This window comes from Myripristis murdjan, chromosome 6 (genome assembly GCF_902150065.1).
Source record: "Myripristis murdjan chromosome 6, fMyrMur1.1, whole genome shotgun sequence".
NCBI classification, from domain to species: domain Eukaryota; kingdom Metazoa; phylum Chordata; class Actinopteri; order Holocentriformes; family Holocentridae; genus Myripristis; species Myripristis murdjan.
Window position 1 is genome coordinate 5,741,547 of NC_043985.1, and position 23,041 is coordinate 5,764,587.

Genomic DNA, 23,041 nt, shown 5'->3' on the forward strand with positions numbered 1-23,041 from the left:
CTTTTATTACAATGTGTTTGGAGGATTAAAAAATACACCATTTTATTAACTTGTTACATAAATTTGTAAGTAGTTACGATAACATAATATTTTGTTACAACCACCTACTGACTCCCCACCTCCATAGCTAACTGTGATCAAACGTCGGGCTGAGTTAACACAGGGCCTAAATTAAACGGGAATACATTTGTTTGGACTGAGGAATGCAGGATTGTGGGAACACAGGACTGAGGGAACATAGGGCTGAGGGAACAGTGGACAGACCCCTGTCATCTCACATGTTCTAATATTTGAAGCTGTGAAGAAGAATAATCTTTAAAATGATGCAGTAGTTAGTAGGGACAAGGCATAGATTAGAAATCATACAAAACACCCAACTCTTTATATCAAAGACGAGGAGCATGTAAGAGATTTGAAAACTGAAACTATGCCGTAACTCTGTCACAACGGAAAACAAGAGAAAGCAGCCCAAGGAAGATTTCCAACCTCTGCATGCCAGTGGGTTGTACACGTGTCAGCATCGTGACTCCTGCTCTCTGATAAAGTACGGCCGCGCTTTATGGGAACTATTTATATGTTTGGATAGCGTGCTCTTGAAACAAATTGCTTGGCTGTAGCTGCGCGTGAGGTTGTTTTGCTCTGATACTCAGAAGCCAGCGCATCCAAGGTTCAGGAAAAGCTGTGACTGGCAAGGTAAGAGAAAAAAAAAAGACTACAGAATTTATTGCACCCCCCCCAACCCCCCTACCCCACCCCCCACCCTGCACAAAGTGAATCAATGTCACCTTGCTCCTATCCAGAACAGACAATCCAAACCAATGCTGTAATGAGCTGCTGTTTGTTTGGCCACAGGCTGTTTCAGATGAGACATGATGCTGTCACTCGAATTTCGTGGCAGCAGCCCTGGTAGCACTGAATCACCATCTGAGTCTCTCACTGTCCTACATTTGATCAAAAGCATGTCCTTACACAGTTTAAATATTGCATCTGGTATAAAAAATCCTTCATTATCCTTGGCTTATTCATTTTGGTAGGGTTATTCTTCAACCTTTATTCGACTGAACATGTCAATGAAGAGCGACCTGTTATTCACCAATGGCTTGGGAAGTACCTGCAGCAGAGGGAGTATTACACATACTCGTACATTCAGCCCCAAGAGCTGCCCTGATCTACATCGTGTCTTACTGAATGAGCAGCTCTGCAGATCAGCTGGGGGTTCAGTGTCCGGCTAAAAGGCACCTAAACAGAAACCCATTCATGTCACCCACCCACAGACTGCAAGCAGCTGCAACTGGCCTGGCAGTTAATAAGACACCATTTACAGGTTCAAGAGGCCCTATAATAGGAGTTAAAAAGTTCCTCTATTAGTATGCATATGAGGAAAAACATTGAATTAAGATGTTTAAATCTGATTAAACATCAGGGAGCTGGTACTTATGGCCAGTCAGGTTATAGTATTGAGACTGTTCTAAGGACTTGAACTTTCATCCACATTTATCCAAGAAATTCTCTTTTGACTAAACTACCTTTATTTGCAAAACATCATTAAGATTAATTAAAAACAAAATAATGACATGGGACATGGGAATGAGGCTTATAAATCATAATAGGTGCTTTTCTACTGAAGCCTCCTTAAGACATTGAGCTGAGCAAACCTCTGGCCTCACCAGAAACAGCCTATCTAAAGAAAAAGGAGTAGGCAAACACATTAGCTCTTAATTACACTGTATGTAATGTGGAGACCATATGAGTGAAATCAAATTCTCTCCAGATGCTCTGATGGGCTCCTGCTTTGATTAGACGTATCCTCATAAAACAATGTGAAACAGACAGCTGAAGCAGTGGCATTTCAGCGTTGGGACACGTCACTCACGGTCTGCTGTAACAGCTCAGTGTCCTTGAGGACAGGACTGTGCAATGAAGCAACAAAGTACTTTATAAGATGTCCGTTGATAGATCTGGTCTGAGGTGCGATTCATGTCTCCGGTGAGAGGGATAATGTTTGGCTGCAACTCAAGAGGGAGGATCCAGCTAGTATCTATCACTAGAGGTGACTGAGTGTCAAATTAAAAAGCTGCACTACGTAATTTTACAGCATGAAAGTCAATACTGTCAATACAGACAATCATCTAAGGGACGCCTCTCCTCAGGTTACTTACTCTTACTTGCAACAGACCAGGGCCAAATACTACTTTTAATGTGAGAGTTTAGAAATAACAAAACAACATCTCCTAAGTCATGTCAGATTTCATTTCTGTGGTGTCAACTTGGCTCACATCATCTGAATTGTTCTGATCTGATGAACTCCAAACCGAGCAGATTCAAATACAAAGAACTGTGTTGTTCATTTGACCCGAGTCAGACTCAAAACAAAGTCAGTTTTAATAGGTTGTTGAACTTCATTGTTAGATTTCTAATATCTAATAATAGTAATTACATTACATTCAAGTTACATTTCAACAATTTGTCTTGGAACCGAAAATTACACTCTAACACAGGAATGCAAAATGCCCAGTGTTAGTTCATCTTTACAAGATGACAGAGATGAGACTCCCAGACTTCTTTTCATTAGTACAGCTCCAATTTTGAGTGGGCAAAACAGGAAGGGAATAGGGAGCAAACCAGCTTTTGATTTATATTCAAATGAGAAGTATACAGGGGAAATTGGATTTCTCTTTCATTTCAGAGAATGAATTTCCTGGTGGTAAATCGTATTGTATCATCTTGTGGCGTTAATATCCAGCTTTGAGCGTCAGGAGCTATTCTTTTTTCGAAAGACTCAGAGGAACTTTAACACCTTCTCTCCACCATTTCCATTTCAGTTCCAGTGTTCAAACAATACCCCAGAGGCAATTTAAGACATTTTTCACCCTTTTTAATTTACACATGAAAGGCGATAACATATCAAAGGAGCTTCTGCTTTAAATTCAAAAGAAAACTTGTTTCTGCCTTATGTCCTTTATGTCAATGAACTGGACTAATTCTGTACCTCAAAGCAAGCCAAGCAAAAGGAGACCCTTTTGTAGGTGTAACTGAAAGAGTTCAGACTGTTTATACACCAATGAAAAAGCCAAAAATGTTCAAAATCATTCTAATCAGACTGCCCGGCCTTGCTGGAAACACCACCATCTTCTGCACAGCCGCCTGCAATGAAAAGCCACTTGCTATTAGCACTGCATCCTTTCTAAGCAGAATCCTTAAATGTCTGACTCAGAACTGCTTTTTTTTTTTTTTTTTTTTCCAGGTGAATATATGAATGCAATATCGACTAGCACACCCTGTCCCTTTTCTCTGACATGCAATCCAGGTGCCTGCACGGGAGCTAAACCATGTAAAAGACAAGCAAGAAAAATACAAAATAAGAAATAACACTCTTTTTGCAAAATCATCTCTGCACAATACATGCAAATGATGGTAAAATCTGTATGAGCTTCATGAAAGGTTACAATGAGACAGTGTTTACATTCATTTCCCTAACCTTGCTAGGTGACAGATGATGTTAACAGTAAATTAATGGTTCAGTTTAGGTGGACACGAAACACTGAGACTTTCTGAAGCTATGGCAAGAGTAAAGGGAATGGCAGGATGGTGGCCGAGTGGTTTGTGAGGCTGCCCTGTATATTTGTGGTATCTAGGACTCCTGCAATATCCAGTGTGTGTCCAGCTACAGCCACCCATCCTGCCACAGGGCTCTCAACACTGAAGCCCCTACCTGATCCATTCATTAGAAGCAGCTCTGCATTCAAGTGATAGCAGAACTTCATAATTATGTGTCAGTGAGCCAGAGACTGTGTTGGGCAATCTCTGGCTCCACCTGCTGGACTTGCACACTCTGTCCCACTGCTGCTGTGTCATTTTAGTCAGTTTTTGTTTTGTTTTTTTAATTGTACTGTCCCGATACTGAGAAAATTAAGTCTACAGAGCAAAACTTTCCAAGTAAGCAACAAATTAGTCACCTGCTTTTTAAGTGGGAGACCATGATCAGTCCTGTTTCACATCCCCTCCTTCATAGCTACACACACAAGATTTACATATGCAGGCTTGACAAAACCCACTGAGCAGAATTACACAAATAAATTAAAGCAAACCATTCTCCACAGCATCATGTATTTCACAAGGTACCGCGAAGAGAATATTTCTGACAATTTTCTGTCCTTACAGTCTTGTGGTAAAACAAGTCTCTCATTTTTATCCCAAGTGTACTTCCCTGCTCCTCGTGTGATCGCCTTTTCGTCTGCTCCAGTGCATGATGGCGTAGCAGCTTATGCTGCTCCCAATAGGATACAACAACATAATTAAAAGTGGTTAATCTGCATGTAAGCCTTTCATGGAAGGGGTCTTCAAAAGATATGCAAGCCACGGCATATGGAAGGGGCTGAGTGCCTCGGAATATTAGCATTTGGAACAAAATTTATCCCACTTACAAGTTCTCAAACACCTTTGAGATCAGGGTAAAATTTTAGAGCACCAGATCAAAGAGAGATTGCGATGATTCTTCCATGTTGCTTACGCACATCTGAGTCTCCTACACCTGCAGTACACCTGCAGCAGTTTTTAAGGTGTTTGTTCCTCATTTCAGCTCTGACAGCCAAGTGTGCGTATGTTTCTCCACTGTCTTAAAAAAAAAAAACAAAAAAAAAAAAACAACCTGGCCTACACCGTGATGAAAGCTGGTTTGATTCCTTGAGCCAGCTGGGATCTAGGCAGGCAGTGGATACATAATGTTCTTCCTGCCCTCAGCAACTACTGTTAGTGTGCCCTTGAGCAAGGTATGTGAAAAACCACCGACTGCTTTGGTGAGGCAGCAACAACAGAGACTCGTGGTTGTACTGGCAAGCTTGGAGGTTTGACTGTGAGTACATGCAGAGATGTGAAGTAGGGCTGCGCTGAAAAAGAACATGTGAGCTCAAAAACGATTCCCTCAGTGAATAAATACTCAGAAAGAACTGCTTGAAGGGTGGAGGGCTGTTTAGAGCAACACTTTTTTTTTTTTTTGACAGCCAAGCTTCACCTTTACTGTGACAAAAAAAAAAAAGCTTCCACTAGTGAAGCTTTGGGATTGTAGGGTTGAAATCTCCACAGCTGGACGGACCTGCACTTCCCTCTGGGGAGAGGACGGGATGCACATGGAGGCGTGTGTAGTTAGGAGCTGTATTTGTGGTACAGAGGCTACTTGGTGGCAGAATCTCCGTCCGACCTCATACTGAAGGGCTCCAGCCGCTCGCTCTCAGGCAGCAGGTTATTGAGGCGCTCCATCAGCGGTACCGTCTGGTCGATGCCCATCTGGATGCGACGCAGGATCATGGACATCTCGTTGACCTTCTGGATCTGCTCCGCGTACTTGGCGTAGCGCTTCTGGCGCTCCTGCATGATGCTGAAAAGGGTCTCCACTGATAAGTCCATCTGGGAGCAAACAGGAGGACAGGAGGTGAGAGAGTGTGATCAACTTCTGACAAGCAGTAAGAGGCACACACATAAAGACACAACCAAAAACAGGGCTGCATACACCAAGAATCTACAGGACGAGCAGCCCACACAGGCACCTTTAAAATACATGGAGAGGAAGGGAGAAAGAATGACTGAGGTGAAAATAAAAAGCCTATAACATATATTGACAGATGCCAAAACAGTCTGATGAACATATGAATTTGCAACACACACTTCTCCAAACCCCATGTGACTTTATTTATCAGGCAAGAAAAATTGAGAAAGATTTTTATATGCAATCAGAAATATGCCAGTTCATCTTTTGACATCAATTATTGCGTTTAAAAATAAAACACAAAAAAAAAATCGGACAATTTCTTTCAGCAAAGAGGTGTGCTTGTCTATTGGTAGTTTTAAAATCACTTTCTAATGCTGGCATATAGCCTAATCATTTAATATGATATACACTGCTAGTCTTATTTGGTTATCTGTTTTTATGTTATGTGATGTTCTCTACTATTCTAGTTTTATGTGTATTAAGGGCTTTTATTATGGTGTAGGTCTTCTCTCATGTTTCGCTTTTTTTTTTTGTACAGCACTTTGGAACAAGCTTGCTTAGTTTAAATCAGTATATAAATCAATAAAATTAAAATGTCAGCTTTACATTGCTCATTACCATCAGCAATATTGTGTATACCTAATGGTCCAATTTTGACAAGACTCTTAGAGGTGAGAAATTCTGCATGCCAAATGTCCACTGCGGCGTTTTGGTAGCCTCACCTCTTTGATCCTCTTGACCAGCGCGTTCTGGTCGAAGGCCACGGCCTCGGCACACTGGTGTAGGTGGTCCTGATAGCGAATGCAGAGCAGCAGAACCTGAGCCGAGTCCAGCCTCTCCAGACACACACTGCTGGGAGACGTCTGGCCGCTCAGCACTCCTGTAAAAATGTGAAGTCCAAATACCTCAGTGGATACACAGTGCAAACCGCATGGTGATTACCAATATGCAGAATATACAAAATCGGATGACGAGCCCTTGTTTTATTTGGAGAGTGCACCCAGAAAGCTGAGTCAAGGTTTGAGTGATTTGGCACCAATCAGCACCATTGAAAACAGAAATTAAGGCAGATAGATGTATAAGATATGAAGCTAAACAGATGTTGTCTATCACTGTGACTGAGAATAAGGGAGTCCTGGTTGACAGAGAGCTTGTCCACAACATGCGTGTTTGCAGGGGTCAATGTTGTGGCTGCCTTTAGCCATGAATTCTGTCTGCATGCTGCTGAGGAAGAGCGAAGACGCCATGTCAGCCTGAGGGACACTTCCAGTTACCTTTCAGAAGCGGCTGAAAGGTGGGGATCTCCTGAAGCTTGATCACATCTGGGTCGTTGTGGATGTTGCGCATTGACTGCGTCCCCTGGGCCACCACCACAATGTCATCCATCTTTGCTTTCTGCTTCGCTGGGGAGGGCACCACTGCAAATGACAAAATGTCCAGGCTTACTGTCACTCTAGCCATGGCACAAGCAAATCATAGGAGGTACAAAGTCTAACAAATCCAAGATAAAAACACCGTGGAGTGATTCATGGGGAGCTTTCAAAGTGCATCGTCATACAGGTGCGTTTGATTCAAATGGGCCTGCTCCAATGAAGCCGGCCAATTTTGGTTTATCTGAGCAAACTCTAATAAAAATGACAATTCAGCAACGTAATCCGCCAGTGGTGTCAGGAGAGCTCACCTGACGAGCTGTACTCAGAGTGTTTGTGCTCCGAGTCTCCGCTTTGTTCGGCTCCCATAGTGCTCACTAGCGCTTAGCTTTAATCAACCAAAGAAGACAAAAACATATGTTGAATGTCGAATGATGAAGCTGAAATGTTCCAAGCGATGTCCAAGCGCAATCGAGTGACCAAAAGCGAGACTACAGTGACTGCTGGGACAAAACTCAAAAGTCACGAGTACCGTTAGCTATGTCGTCAGCTAGCTAGCTGTCAAACGCCCTCGCTAACATTTACAAGCGGGTTCAAATTCGACCGCTGAAAGTTCGCAGTGAGTGTTAAGTTGCTTCCTGATTGTACATAAGTAATACGCCATCCATATAAACATATCAACTTATTTTAATCAATGATCTAATTTGAAAAAGCGGCTAAACAGAGCGTAGTGATTGGTGAGCAAAGGCTGATGACACTACTTCCGTAAATATTGATCATGTGACCCGACATGAGCAGACTCACTTTCGTCTGTCTTGGGCCGGCCGGTAACCGGTTCATGTCCCGTCCAGCACAGGAAGCAGCGTTTTAACAGCGCATTGATCTGGGATCGATGATCCCAGATCATCATCAGTTTATCAGTCCCCACAGTTTGGTCAGTTTGTGTATTAGTCCAGTCATTATATGAAAAAACCTAGGACAAATTGCAAGAGAAGCAAACTCAACTGATTTTGTATCCTCAGTTTGTCCTGAGTGAGGGGAATTAGGAATAAATGCCAGAACAGATGTCTCTTCTGGCATTTATTCCTTATATTCCTTATTAGCGCATATCAAATCAGATAATGTGTGATATGCATGTGTAAACAGAATAATTCAAAGAACTTGTAATTGACTTTTTTTCTTGTCTTTGTGTGTGTAATCAACTTGTGAATTTTTATAGTGATATATGAAAGTCAAATTTTGAACCCCTTTCCCCTGTGTTAAAAACAGTGTTTTTTGGTATTATATGGTCATATACAGGTGATTTTCAAAACTTTCCACCAGTGGGATTCCTTGGGACTTTTTTCCCTCACTCAGGACAAACTGAGGATACAAAATCAGTTGAGTTTGTTTCTCTTGCAATTTGTCCTAGGTTGACCCCAATTATGGCCTAAAATTACTGGACTATATCTGAGCTGGTCAGTTCGTGGTGTTTTAGGAAGAGACGAGACAGAATGTCTTTAAAAAATCATGTCCCACGCTGGACTGATGGATGGAGGCCAGCAGACCCACAAACAACTGGAAACATCTATTCCAAATTAAAGGCACTTGTGAAACGCATGTAGTCTTATTTCTAAGGGACAAATGGCACTATTTCCTGGAGCAAATCGGTGACGGAATCAAGTAATCTCATTTGAGTGTCTCTGAATTTATCAACTGCAACCAGGAGGGTGATTCGAACACCCTAAATGATCTCAAGTAGGACAAATATGATGAAGTATAATACAACACTAAGTCACCTAATTTCCCCGTTGACAATGAAGAATATCATATCATATGTAATAACATAACAGTATAGTACAAATATTAATAACTGCTCACAAGCAGGCCAGCAGAAGACACTTGCAGTAAAGCTGTGATATGGTGCAAACATGTTTGTAGGAATATGCCAACAGTATATTCTTCCCCAACAGTAGTTTTATTTATTTGAAGAAAAAAATGTGTTTGGTGGTGTAGCTCATAGCTCGATTTTTGTGTATTTGTGGTTATTATGAATTGTGCTTCCTTGCACCTGCTAATAAAGCAGGTTGTAATTTCAACACACTTCGGTGACCAAAATCTACATATTTACACATTGAGTCATTTATTCTTCACATAGCAATATAAGAGCTGTAACTTTATATTTAATTACAGTATATTTTAAGTTGCGTCATCTTAAAATCGTATTTACAGTTCCTCTGGTCACTCATTTCGCCCTAAAACTGTAAACATTTCTACACAGTGAAAGGCAAACAGCCTTCACAACTGGAACACACTTCACTGTTAAGTGCTGCAGAGCGGCCTGATGGCTTGGGGTCCTCTTCTAACCAAAAAGTCCCAGGTTTGATCCCACAGCAGCCATTATGTCCAGCAGCTGTGTGTCTCCTGAGGCTGGGGCGTCTTCAACCTGCTCTCTCACTGCAGGTCCAGCCTCGCCTAATAATGGTCAGATAAAACCGTCAGTGGATTTAAGCCTGAGGTTTGTGTTCAGTGTGCCTAATTGGTCTACACATCTAACTGTGGAGCTGAAGCATTAATTAACAGGCTTTCATCCTCCACTGAATTGTTAGCAGCAATATGAATCAGCGACTGGCAATGTTAAGAGGATTGGCAAATTGCCAAATCCTGAATCTGTAAACACATAAGTTGCGGTGTGACACTCTCCTTCTCCACTCAGTCAGACTGGATCTGGGCATCAAACTGAATGTCCTGCAGCCGGCTGAAGTAGCGTCCGTTTAGCACGAGGAAGGATGTGAACAAGTCCTTGCTGCTGATGTACTCATCAACTGTCCCATCAACTTGAACCAGCACCGGCCTGGTGCCCAGAAAAGTTTCCCCGTCTGGCCAGCTCAGCCCCAGATGGTGACGATGAACCTGCCAACACACCACAGAACACATTAAAAAACCTGTTAACGTTAAAAAAGAGCTGCTGCCACTCAGGAAAGCAAAATATCAGGCAAATTCTGAACAGAGAGCACAGCATTCAACACAGGCAACCAAAGTCACATGTAAAAATAAGCAAACAGCATGCTAATGCTGGGCTATACTGACAAGATCAAATATCACGACGTCTTTGACCAAATACCTCGACATTGATGTTGTGACAATACTGTATGGATGATCACTGGAGCTGAGATATTTACACACAAGAGATTTTTGATGGACAGTGATCGCTACAGTGTCCACCAATAATACAACAGCTACAACAGCAATAAATGCAGAGAATTGCATTTCTTTACTGTAAATGCAGCCTCTAATACCAGGAAGACATCACTTACACCATATCACAATATTATACGAAATCCCCATCAATATCTAGTTTCACATCATGATACTGATAGAATATTGACATATCGCCCAGCCCCACGGCATGCATTTATGTACTCCATCTTACACAGATAACCATCAGTTATTAAAGCAGCAAGAAAACATGCTCAGTAGCAAATAATGGCCCTTTTCCACTAGTACCTACTCGGCTCGACTCGGCTTGACTCTACTCGGTTTGAGAGCTTTTCCATTACGTGGTAGTAGCTGCTAGCAGGTCCCATTTTAGGACCTACTCAGCCGGGGTTCCAAGCGAGCTGAGTCGAGCCAAAAATGTGATGTAAACGCCGTGCAGGCCACTGATTGGACAGGGAGCGATGACACATGAGAGCGACTCCTGCACGAAAACAAAACCTGACATTAAAAAAAAAAAAAAAAACAAAAAAAAAAAAAAACGGCAACAGCGAGCGTGCGCATTGATCATCAACGAAGTTGGCAAAGTCGGAAAATGGCAAGCAAACCGCTACCGCGGTCAAATGAAGACGTGGAGACTTTTCTGTGCTTGGTGGCGGCCCAAAGAATCCAGAGGGAGCTGGATGGTGCGCCGCCTTGCTATGACAACTCCACCCACGGCGAGGTGCTACTCAATTGAAATGGAAAACCAGCCAAACTGTGTCGAGGCGAGTTGAGTCGAGCCGAGTCGAGCCGAGTAGGTACTAGTGGAAAAGGGGCATAAGTCACCTTTCTCAAAGCACTGTTCCAAAAAGGTTAAAAAAAATAATAAACAAAAATAAAGACTGCAAAAATATCTTCCCACCAATATATAATGATAAAAATAAATGTAAAGCAAAACAAAACAACAAAAGAAATCCCATTCCACACTTAAGAGACACCACAAGTTTAACAGTAGAACAAAATGAATTTTTTTACATAAACCCTATATAGGTGGGTTTTAAGCAGCAGCTTACAGGGTGTATGCAGCTCCTGAAAAAGTAAAACTACTCTGCTAAAATCATGCTGAGGTCTAAAGAAGTCTTGAATTCTGGCTGACAGCTTGCATGGCGGTAGAGTCGTCTCACCTTCAGCAGAGTGCCGTCACCGCAGTGCCAGACGATGCCCTCCACTTGGCCCTCTGGACTCTCCTGGAACCAGGCACGCAGCTGCTGGAAGTCCACTGCTGGAGGCTTCCTGATCCGCACGCTGCCATGTGACACCAGGGCGTGGACAGGCTGCTTTTTACTCCCCAGTCCTGTCAGGAGAGGCGGCTTCAGATTCAACGCCACAAGAGACCGACACTGAGAGCCACTGCCCACATCGTGCTGTGACCAGGTTTTTCAAAGCCAATACTTTTAGCTGATATTTTGGATCGATATTCAGAATCTTTACATCTTTACCATTGTCAGCACAAAAATTATTTAGTGTATTCCCACTGACGTACAGTGGCAATTCTGCCTATGTTGCTGCCCTAGGCGTAATTACCGCCTTGCGCCCTTCCATGTTACTACTAATTCATGTTAAATGCTGTTTCTGTGTTTTTCAGAAATAGAAAGACTGAGATTTGGATCATTCTGATTCCAAACAACAGGATAATCCTAATCCCAAATATTAAGGGAATTACAATAAACAGTGGTGGAACTGAAATATGTTTATAGAGAAATGACAAGTTTGGATTTGAATTATTGCTGCCATCCTGTCAGACTTTGAGTTCTGAATTTGATTTGTCACTCATTGTGAGCTGGTGCAGATAAGGGAATACAAGTAAAATACAAACTGTCTATATAATTTTAACTAAATTATCTTTTGCCTAAGAAAGTGCTGTAACACTAACTGTCCAACAAACGGTAAGATAGATGCCTATTTACAGAATCATCAGGAATCTTGATCTTTTATCTGGATTATAGTGATCCTATCTAATTTTCTGTAAAAGCAAAAGCTTGATGCTGGATTGAAAAAAGGGACAATAAAATCGGTTTAATTCTGATTAAAAGATGAAATGTTTGGGACAACTGAGCCCTAGGAAGCTCAATCCAAACCATTCTCAAGGGCACTGCAATTGCATTGTCACTGGAATGAGGATTGTGGGATTAGGCTTTTGTTTGATCAATATGACACTAACCCTGACTATGACAGCAAAAGTCCCATCACATTTACCGTAGGGGTTCCCATTGACGTTGGTTCCAATGAGCTCCAGCGTCTGTTCCATGAGCTCAGCTAGCTGGACCGTTACGATCTCCAACATGTCTTCCTCCTCAGCACTGGGTCTGAGAACCAGAGCGACAGCGGCGTCGTGGTCCACCACAGAGGCGTGCCAGCAGTACTGCTTGTTGTCCTTCTCCACAGGAACCCAGCCTGGACACAGAAAAGCACCAGTCAGGACCTCTGCAGCAGGAAATGCATCAATAATGACCAGAATGTGCGAGTAACAACGATGTAAAGCCAACTGGAAAGTCTCTTCAAGACGACTGGTTTTAGTCGACCAAACTGACAAAAGCTCGCAACAACCGCTAGAGGTAAGAAATCACTTTGTCCAGCTTTGAAGGGCAAGTCATCATTCGAGTTTTTGTTTATATCTTTATATTTTACATCTTCTTTATTATCAACTGTGGCAGTTTTCAAACAAACACGCCACAAATTAAGATAATTTTAATTAGCTATGTCAAGCGTCTCAGGCTCACACACTTCAATGCACAGAAAACAACTCCACGCTTTAACTTCATTCGATAAAGGTAATTTATGACTGTGAATGAGAAGCTGCCATCTCATTTTGAAAAGCTGCACCACAACGGTATTATGAGGCTATAAACTTGTGCATTTTGAAAGAAATTCCAGTAACCGTTTTCTTGCAAATCAACACGTCTGAAAATGTGTTCAGAGTTAGGATATTTCTGATTCCCATGTTTTTCAATAGCTGATGCTTCTGCATTGGGATCTCCTGTCATGCTGGACATGTCCTTTAACCTCAGAAACAGCAGGTATAATCCAACAGATAAAAAACAAAACAATAATTTCTCTGTTCTGAGTGGCCAAGGCAGAATATGTTAAGGTTGCAGGACCTGGAATATGTCCATGTTCATCAGGGACTGGATGGCTGTTGTGATATTTGACCCTGTGGGCTGGGATCCAAGTCTCAGGCACCGTCTTAAAATCTTCTGGTACATTCCATGTGAAACCTGATTAATAACAAACAGATGTGAACAGGAAGGTCAAAAAAGTAGAAAAGTTTCCTTAAATATACTGATGGCAGTCATCCCCCTCCGTTTTGTCTTGTGTCCTCAAAGGCACTTGACGCAGTTTGAGAACTGCTGAGGACACGAGGGAGCTTCTGACCACATCTGTAAGTACATGTACTTTAATAAGCTGGAGTTCAATTACAATACCTTTACAGCTCTTGTGAGCATGCTGGTACTTCTTGAACCTTTTCTCTGCCTGTTTGTTGGGCTTTCTGTCAAGTCGAGCCCAAAGGTAAGGCTGTCCTACGGAGAAGGAAGAACTCGCTCAGTTTGGCCACGATATCAGCAACTCAAACAAATGAGCAACTAGAGGAGAACACTTGAATTCATCATTTAATATTGCAGGAACATGACACCAATATCAATAGCAATGTATGTGTGAAAATGCTCTGTACAATCAGAGCTGCATGAGGTTGGACACTGAACCTCTGCACTGCAACACCAGCAGCTGAAGAGCTTCGACCTGCAGCTATTTGATGGTGCTGATTATTCTGCCATTTTGAAGCTTATTCAAACTAATGATTATTTTCACTGAGAATTAATCTATCAATTATTTTATCAATGAACTGCTCAGTCGGTAATGTTTAAAATGAATTAGGACAAATTCTCATATAAAGTTATGTCATTTCATAAGGAGATGAGACAGAAAAGCAGCTTTTCAAAAATGAAAATATGACCGATTCATCTTCTGTTAACTGCCTCATCATTTCAGCACTGCTCACCTTTATAAGTTGTAACATAACAGCAGGTGCCATCTAGTTTCTCAGTAGCAAGTGCACAAGCAATATTAGACTCCAGCGCCACAGGATTCACATTTTCAGTGGCAACCACCTGAAATGGCTGAAGACAGAGGGGACACTAAGCACTGTGGTTTCTGTTCAAGTGGAAAACTGACTTTACAGTTCAACCAATATGGACTGACAACACACTCATTTCAGTCTTTTTTCAGCCGACTCTGTCAATAGCCAATACTGTGTACAATATCCTCAAATCTTAAAACTTATTATTATTATACTACTACGCTATACTACTATTACTATAATAAATCAATTATATTACTATAATAAATCAAATCTGAACAAACAAAATGAACACAGAGAATATTGCAAATGCAAAATAAGAGAGGGAACACATGGTCATGGAGACATCTGTCATTAAATAATGTTATTACTGTCAATACTAACAATACTAGCAATAATACCAACACTAATAATTAGAATGCTGATAAGGATATAGACAGATGTAAATTTGCTAAAACACTAAACCAATAAACTGGTCAAACTCTACTCGGTATGTTATTTACAGACAGTTTGTCTCCTACAGCCAAAAATGAGAGATTAATTTGCTCAATCCCGTAATCGGCAGCTCGGTGAGACAGAGGAGAGCCGGGCTCATCTCTGTGTTTCTGCTTGGAGAAGCTCTTTGTCAAAGCTCAACATGTGGAGGCTCTGGGAGCCATGAGAGGCTTCATCTCTCCCCGCTAACACAGCTAATAACACAGAGCTACAGCTGGTCCGTCACCGCGGCACTAAGACACATCACTGCCGGACATGATGTGCTGCTTTCGGTTTGTTATTCCGTGTGGGTCGACATGTTGCTGGCGGAGCTGCCTTCTCTCTCCCTGCCGGCCGCGGAGCCGCTGCGCACTGACCTGCCACTCGCGTTTTCTGGACTGTTCTTCCTTCACCTCCGTCAGGAAAACGCACGGCACTTTCTGCTGAACTGAGCCGAGACGCCGCATCTTCATATGTTCGTGTATATGTCTTGAACGTCTCGGTGGCGAATGGCTGTCCAGGGCTTTGCATCTGCTCGCGCTGAACTTGCGTTGCGTTGGAGATGATGCTCATTGATCTGCGCATGCGCTATTCCACTGCCCCGCCCGCTTGTTTCTTCTTCCTCTTCTTCTTTTTAATAAAAACCAGGCGGTCAACGCGCTGCACAGTGTGTTTCTGCCACTTACAGCCAGTGTTGGGCAAGCTACTTGTAAAATGTAGTGAGCTGAGCTACCAGTTACTCTACATTACAGTATTTTCGATTGTTTACACACTAAGAACATACACTACTCACAAAAAGTTAGGGACATTTGGCTTTTGGGTGAAATTTATGGAAAAAGTTCACGCTACAGTGATATTATATCATGAAAGTAGGGCATTTAAGTAGAAGCATACACTGGTGATTTCCTCATCTCAAACAATTTCTTGAAACAAAAGCCAACAACAGTGGTGGATATACCACAACAAAAAATGTCAGTGTCAATAACTTGTCATGTGCCCTTGAGCATCAATTACAGCTTGACAACGACATCTCATGCTGTTCACAAGTCGACTTATTGTCTGCTGAGGCATGGCATCCCACTCTTCTTGAAGGGCGGCCCTCAGGACATTGAGGTTCTGGGGTACAGAGCTCCGAACCTCTACACGGCGACTCAGCTGATACTATAGGTTTTCTATGGGATGCAGGTCTGGAGAAAGTGCAGGCCACTCCATTTGAGGTACCCCAGTCTCCCCAGTTCCCTTATGATACGACCTCAATGAGCTGGAGCGTTGTCGTCCATGAAGATGAAATTAGGCCTGTGTTGTTCATACAGGGGCACAATGACTGGATTAATGATGTTATTCAGGTAGCATGGCCTTGTCACTGTACCATTCACAAAGTGTAGGGCAGTTCTGTACTGACGTGTCATCTTGGTCTCATGATGTCAACATGTGAACAGCATGATGAGGAGGACTGTTTAAATACCAATTCTAATTGAACCAGGAAATTTACTGGTTGATTCATGGATCAAACACCTGATGTGAATTTTGCCGTTAAGCTCCTTGTTAGAGAACAGCAACTTGTGCAAAAAGTACTGAAACATTGAACAGTTGGACATGTGGATTCAAAAGTTTACAGAAGGTCACATTAAGTTCACCTGTAAAGGTTATAATGCATTTTAGGTTCATCCTGAAATTTCACCCGAAAGCCGAATATCCCTAACTTTTTGTGAGTAGTGTATGCTTAAACCAATGTGACAAAACTTGAACTCATTGTAATTATACCTTAAACACAGCATGGCCACTTATGTTCAAAATATAAAACACATCAGGTTATAAGAAAACCTGAGACACACACGTGAAAGCACTTACTTAGAAAACTGAACACCAGTCATTCAGGGCCGAAGCACTACAAACAGGCCCCAGGTCAACCATGTTGAGGACTTTGTGTGGAGGCAGTGAGAGAAAGAGGCACAGGAAGACATCATATGCGATGTGGATGATATTTTGTAGCTGTACGTACAGTACAGGCCAAAAGTTTGGACACACCTTCTCATTCAATGCGTTTTCTTTATTTTCAGGACTATTTACATTGTAGATTCTCACTGAAGGAATCAAAACTATGAATGAACACATGTGGAGTTATGTACTTAACAAAAAAAGGTGAAATAACTGAAAACATGTTTTATATTCTAGTTTCTTCAAAATAGCCACCCTTTGCTCTGATTACTGCTTTGCTCACTCTTGGCATTCTCTCGATGAGCTTCAAGAGGTAGTCACCTGAAATGGTTTTCCAACAGTCTTGAAGGAGTTCCCAGAGGTGTTTAGCACTTGTTGGCCCCTTTGCCTTCACTCTGCGGTCCAGCTCACCCCAAACCATCTGGATTGGGTTCAGGTCCGGTGACTGTGGAGGCCAGGTCATCTGCCGCAGCACTCCATCACTCTCCTTCTTGGTCAAATAGCCCTTACACAGCCTGGAGGTGTGTTTGGGGTCATTGTCCTGTTGAAAAATAAATGATCGTCTAATTAAACGCAAACCGGATGGGATGGCATGTCGCTGCAGGATGCTGTGGTAGCCATGCTGGTTCAGTGTGCCTTCAATTTTGAATAAATCCCCAACAGTGTCACCAGTAAAACACCCCCCGCACCATCACACCTCCTCCTCCATGCTTCACAGTGGGAACCAGGCATGTGGAATCCATCCGTTCACCTTTTCTGCGTCTCACAAAGACACGGCGGTTGGAACCAAAGATCTCAAATTTGGACTCATCAGACCAAAGCACAGATTTCCACTGGTCTAATGTCCATTCCTTGTGTTTCTTGGCCCAAACAAATCTCTTCTACTTGTTGCCTCTCCTTAGCAGTGGTTTCCTAGCAGCTATTTGACCATGGAGGCCTGATTGGCGCAGTCTCCTCTTAACAGTTGTTCTAGAGATGGGTCTGCTGCTAGAACTCTGTGTGACATTTATCTGCTCTGTGATCTGAGCTGCTGTTAACTTGCGATTTCTGAGGCTGGTGACTCGGATGAACTTGTCCTCAGAAGCAGAGGTGACTCTTGGTCTTCCTTTCCTGGGTCGGTCCTCATGTGTGCCAGTTTCGTTATAGCGCTTGATGGTTTTTGTGACTCCACTTGGGGACACATTTAAAGTTTTTGCAATTTTCCGGACTGACTGACCTTCATTTCTTAAAGTAATGATGGCCACTCGTTTTTCTTTAGTTAGCTGATTGGTTCTTGCCATAATATGAATTTTAACAGTTGTCCAATAGGGCTGTCGGCTGTGTAGTAACCTGACTTCTGCACAACACAACTGATGGTCCCAACCCCATTGATAAAGCAAGAAATTCCACTAATTAACCCTGATAAGGCACACCTGTGAAGTTAAAACCATTTCAGGTGACCATTTCTTGAAGCTCATCAAGAGAATGCCAAGAGTGTGCAAAGCAGTAATCAGAGCAAAGGGTGGCTATTTTGAAGAAACTAGAATATAAAACATGTTTTCAGTTATTTCACCTTTTTTTGTTAAGTACATAACTCCACATGTGTTCATTCATAGTTTTGATTCCTTCAGTGAGAATCTACAATGTAAATAGTCCTGAAAATAAAGAAAACGCATTGAATGAGAAGGTGTGTCCAAACTTTTGGCCTGTACTGTAGTTTGATTTTGTTGTACTGTTTTATTTTTGCTTTACATACTATGTATGTATGTTTATTTATGTTTGTCAACTCACAAACCCTGGTTTCAAAACAGTAAATCCATCGGCCTAATGAGAGGCTCTCTTCCCAAAATAACACATTTTGTTTGCAAAAGGCTCTTACCATGACAAAACATTTCAAACATGCAGCAAAAGCACATTTTGTCACCGCCCAATACAACTAATCCACTCACTCACTCACTTCATACTCAACACCAGAATGCAACACAGCCTTTTCAGTCTGAGCAGGTTCAACCTTACTTTTTCCTGCGTGTACGGTAGTCATATTTTTTTGACGATTTACATCGTCACATATTGTAAAGCAAGTAGCAAAATCCAATATTTCCCTCAAACAACTCAACTTCTGCCCAAATGAGTAGATTCCTTCAATCAGCTCTACTGTACTGTAACACAGCTGACAGCAGAATACAAAATACAGCTGTCAGTTTGAACAAGGTTCTCCTGTGAGCTACACATTCAAATGTGAACTTATAGTAAAGAACTGCATCCAACCTCAGAAAGACTTTGAAGTGAAATTTTACTGTATTGATGGAAAAACTGAAATACTGTAATTCACATACAGTATTACACAGAAAAACTCAAAGGAGCTGAAAAAAATACAGAATACAATTTATAGTCCCTTTTTTTGTAGGTGCATACTGACTGATTGGTGATTGGTGGAAAGGACAGTGATACAGGTGCACTACTGATTTCATAGAGATGCAGGTGCAAAAGAGTGTGAAAAATGTGTGAATCCAATGAAAAGGTATGAACACATTTGCAAAAGAAAACTTGTGCTGTGGTTTGGAGGTGAAGATGACGACAAAGTGGATCCCAGTTTCATTATACTGGAAAAAGTGATTGAAAAAACTGTACTGTAAAGTACAATATACTGTATACTGTATACAGTTGACAGAGTTGACACCTTTCTTATTTATTTTTATTTTTTGGTTATTTTGGAAACAGTTGTTACTGTGAAAAGATGCTTAATTTCTGTTTTGAGCTTTGCAGAATTCTTTTTGAAGAAATAAATGAAAAGCAGTAAAAACTGCAGTGTTTTGTGTTAAGTATGTTATTGTGTTGCTTGCTGCTGTGAAAGTGTGTTCATATTATAGAAATGTGTATCCTTTTGTTATCAGAGTTGCATTTTGACAAAGGATTTTTAAGTTTTGATGACTGAGTTTCAGTTTGCCATAAATGTGAATGGTTTATTTCCAGGTGCCATGTCTTATTTGTGTTGTGTTTAGAGTTTTGGCACAGTGAAAAAGGATTTGCAAAATGAGTTCAAGCAATCTAAAAAAAAAAAAAAAAACTGTAATACTGCAGGAGTGATCTTCATTATTTTGTCTGATTATTTTGTGGGAGTTACATTTTGCAGCACATTTCTCATAAAATTCCTGACACAACTGAAACCGAAAGGGGAAACTGAGTCACCAAATTAGATTTTCATAGATGCTTTGGTAAATCAAATGAAATACGACTCCAGCAAAGGTAACTGGGGAAATGGCTATATTTTTCATAATCTCCCAGGTTTATTATAACATAATATCTGCAATCATCTCGTCATAATTTCTGGAACATAAAAACTGATACCTGGTAACTGGTGTTACCAGGTGATTCCAGTGGCGGTTCTAGACCAATTTTACTGAAGGGGCCTGGCTGGGGCCAGGGGTTTTGTCAGAGGGGCACATTCAACCCGGGGCAAAAAAGACAAAGACTCAAAATTATATCTGATTTTTTCCCCCATAAAACTAGTGATTACCCATTGTAACCTAACTGAATGGTTCAAACTATCACATTTGAGACACAAGTATAAGAGACAGAAATAGTGGAGACATCCTATTTTTCAGTGTAACCTTAGTACAGACAAACTCCTCACTTAGTACAAACTCCTGCTTCTAAAATCTTTATCAGGCAGTTTCATCAACATCATCATCACATATTCATTACACCACTGTCTTCTTCTCATCTTCATCAATAAATCATCATCATATTTACACTCTAAAAGCTTATTGTTACCTTGTAACAATAAAATATTGCTCATGATAGTCGCTTCTTGCTTCTGACTGCCTCTCATCAGGTGGTTGACTTTTCGAGCTCGCTGTTTTCACCGTAGATCAACAAAACTGACCGCCATTTCCAGCGGTGGAGCGCTCTAAAGCGGCTTTCACATAGCACGCGCACGGCACAGACTGCGGCTGGAGAGAATGAAGAGAATGATATTGATGGAGCAACCCTCGAAATTCTCTCTGAGAGGATGTCAGAGAGATTAATCCCATCAATAAAAAAAACAAGCACAATTCCTCAAGTATCTCGAGCAGTTGAAGTCATCATCATCATCGCCATCATCATCATTGTCAACAACAACAAGAAACTGGAACAGGTAAAATGCTGTCAAGATACTGTAATTCTGGTCATTTGTGGGGGAAACTTTATTTCTCTACTAGTTCCAGTCTGTTCATTACTATTTCACACAGCTCGGTATAACATATTCTTGCATTTTTCCATATTACAAAGACCTCATGATGAGCAAACAGCTGGACCTGCTTCACTGGGTCAGTTTGCTTTCCTCAAAGCATTAAAAGATACACTTGAGGCAAAGGATCCACAACTTTTGTCCCCTCGGAGAAATGATCTGTCACTGTATGACATCCTGAGCAGCCAAACAATGTAGGTTACTTTTATCATTATTATGAAAAACTACTGCACGTTGTAGCTTTAAAGTGAGATTATACTCCATATAATGGCACTTTAAGACAACATGTTCAACTTATTCTATTATTTCTCTCCCCAACCAAGGTATCCCTCAGCCAAACAATATACAGAGATTTTAAGCCTGGTCATACGCAGATGTCCCTTCATGCGGGAGAAAACTGGTTCAGGACATGTGAGTAAGCACAAAATGAGTCTGTTAATGTATGTTTGCATATCTTAATTGTATAGATATAGCTACTGTATATACTGTATCTCAATATACACTACTCACAAAAAGTTATATTTGGGATATTCGGCTTTTGGGTGAAATTTCAGGATGAACCTAAAATGCATTATAACCTTTACAGGTGAACTTAATGTGACCTTCTGTAAACTTTTGAATGCACATGTCCAACTGTTCAGTGTTTCAGTACTTTTTGCACAAGTTGCTGTTCTCTAACAAGGAGTTTAACGGCAAAATTCACATCAGGTGTTTGATGCTCCAGCTCATCGAGGTCGTATCGTGGCTGCTGGAGACTGGGGTACCTCAAATGGAGTGGCCTGCACTTTCTCCAGACCTGCATCCCATAGAAAACCTATGGGATCAGCTGAGTCGCCGTGTAGAGGTTCGGAGCTCTGTACCCCAGAACCTCAATGTCCTGAGGGCCGCCCTTCAAGAAGAGTGGGATGCCATGCCTCAGCAGACAATAAGTCGACTTGTGAACAGCATGAGACGTCGTTGTCAAGCTGTAATTGATGCTCAAGGGCACATGACAAGTTATTGACACTGACATTTTTTGTTGTGGTATACCCGCCACTGTTGTTGGCTTTTGTTTCAAGAAATTGTTTGAGATGAGGAAATCACCAGTGTATGCTTCTACTTAAATGCCCTACTTTCATAATATAATATCACTGTAGGGTGAACTTTTTATATTTTCCATAAATTTCACCCAAAAGCCAAATATCCCTAACTTTTTGTGAGTAGTGTATAATAAACAGAAAATGCATTCACCTAATGTTCACATTTGCCAAAAATGAGTGTGTCTATCTTTTACTGTATAGGTGTATTTTACAAAATGGCTTGATGTTGACAAATCTGGACAATACTGAGGTCAACAATCATCTCATTTTCAACTGCACTATCCCCTTAAGTAAACAATTCCTCTCTTGGTTGTAGGATGATTTACGTGAGTCTCTAACCTGTTCAAAAAGGAAAGGCGACCCCTTATTGGTGACTCAATGGTGCAACAAATGTGTCCAAAATTTTCTGTGGCAGGATCTGGAAAGAAGCGCCATACTCCGGGTCAACCAAGCCAGCTTTTCTACATAACCAGGCCCGCTGTAAGTCTTTGGAAACAACAAGCATACTTTTTAAAAAATGATCATGTACACCTCATCTTAGTGGTTACCTCTTACCATATTGTTGTGTCATTTTTCATGCATCATAGGCTCAGGAAGATGGAGACTTTGTAGAGGATGAAAGGACCATTCAAGCTCATATCCAAGAGATATGTCTACAGAGCTGCTTAAAGTACACCCAGATGAGAAATCATTAAAGGAGGGAATGAGACGAACACATGCTTACCGAAAAACCTCCATGGCAAATGCCAAGGCTGAGGAAATCATTGAAAAGTTTCCAGCACTGGGGCTTCCTAAAATAGTTGAATTGATCATATTTAATTTCATGTCTATTACTGCATTTATGATAATCAAGTATTTAGAGCTAATATCTTTTTGTCCCTCCTTTCAGCATCTGTGGGAGATGAAGGCACAATTCCTTGTTGCGGCTGATCACAAAATGGTCACACACCATTGCTGGAGATTACATGATGTGATTATGATGCATAATTACAGTATGATGCGTCTGGCCTGAGTCCTATCATCATGTTGCTGATTCCACAGGACCTATGCTCACTTTTGACTTGTTTTCCCCTCGGACCTACAAAGCCTCTCCTCTTCTGTTGGACTGTCCTCAGAGAGTCTCCCCTCCTTATCCAACATTGTTCCAAGTTTTTTAAATAAAAGAAAAATTCT

General features: G+C 41.4%; 2 protein-coding genes and 1 long non-coding RNA gene across 5 annotated transcripts; 1 reads left to right on the forward strand and 2 right to left on the reverse strand.

Annotated features, from left to right (window-relative positions):
* Positions 1 to 2,379: 2,379 nt before the first annotated feature.
* On the reverse strand, positions 2,380 to 16,513 carry borcs5 (BLOC-1 related complex subunit 5). 2 transcript variants are annotated; one of them, XM_030053868.1, is made up of 6 exons: positions 16,502 to 16,513; positions 10,533 to 10,534; positions 7,167 to 7,603; positions 6,760 to 6,903; positions 6,208 to 6,365; positions 2,380 to 5,403 (listed from the first exon to the last, which is right to left on the reverse strand). In XM_030053868.1, exons 3-6 carry the CDS (start codon positions 7,222 to 7,224, stop codon positions 5,170 to 5,172), a joined length of 594 nt encoding a protein of 197 aa, XP_029909728.1. In that variant the 5' UTR covers positions 7,225 to 7,603; positions 10,533 to 10,534; positions 16,502 to 16,513; the 3' UTR covers positions 2,380 to 5,169. The 2 variants fall into 2 exon arrangements, with proteins under 2 accessions (XP_029909728.1, XP_029909727.1); XM_030053867.1 differs by lacking the exons at positions 10,533 to 10,534; positions 16,502 to 16,513 and having other exon boundaries at positions 7,167 to 7,617.
* On the reverse strand, positions 8,798 to 15,237 carry rlig1 (RNA 5'-phosphate and 3'-OH ligase 1). Of its 2 annotated transcripts, XM_030053865.1 has the most exons (7): positions 15,019 to 15,237; positions 14,090 to 14,207; positions 13,515 to 13,610; positions 13,191 to 13,307; positions 12,289 to 12,486; positions 11,217 to 11,386; positions 8,798 to 9,747 (listed from the first exon to the last, which is right to left on the reverse strand). In XM_030053865.1, the coding sequence occupies exons 1-7, from the start codon at positions 15,112 to 15,114 to the stop codon at positions 9,547 to 9,549; spliced, it is 996 nt and encodes a 331-aa protein (XP_029909725.1). In that variant the 5' UTR covers positions 15,115 to 15,237; the 3' UTR covers positions 8,798 to 9,546. The 2 variants fall into 2 exon arrangements, with proteins under 2 accessions (XP_029909725.1, XP_029909726.1); XM_030053866.1 differs by lacking the exon at positions 14,090 to 14,207.
* A 4,146-nt stretch (positions 16,514 to 20,659) lies between the features above and the next one.
* Positions 20,660 to 21,196, forward strand: LOC115361209 (uncharacterized). The gene is made up of 3 exons (XR_003928399.1): positions 20,660 to 20,696; positions 20,831 to 20,983; positions 21,113 to 21,196. It is a non-coding gene; the product is annotated as an uncharacterized LOC115361209 (long non-coding RNA).
* The last annotated feature ends 1,845 nt before the right edge of the window (positions 21,197 to 23,041 follow it).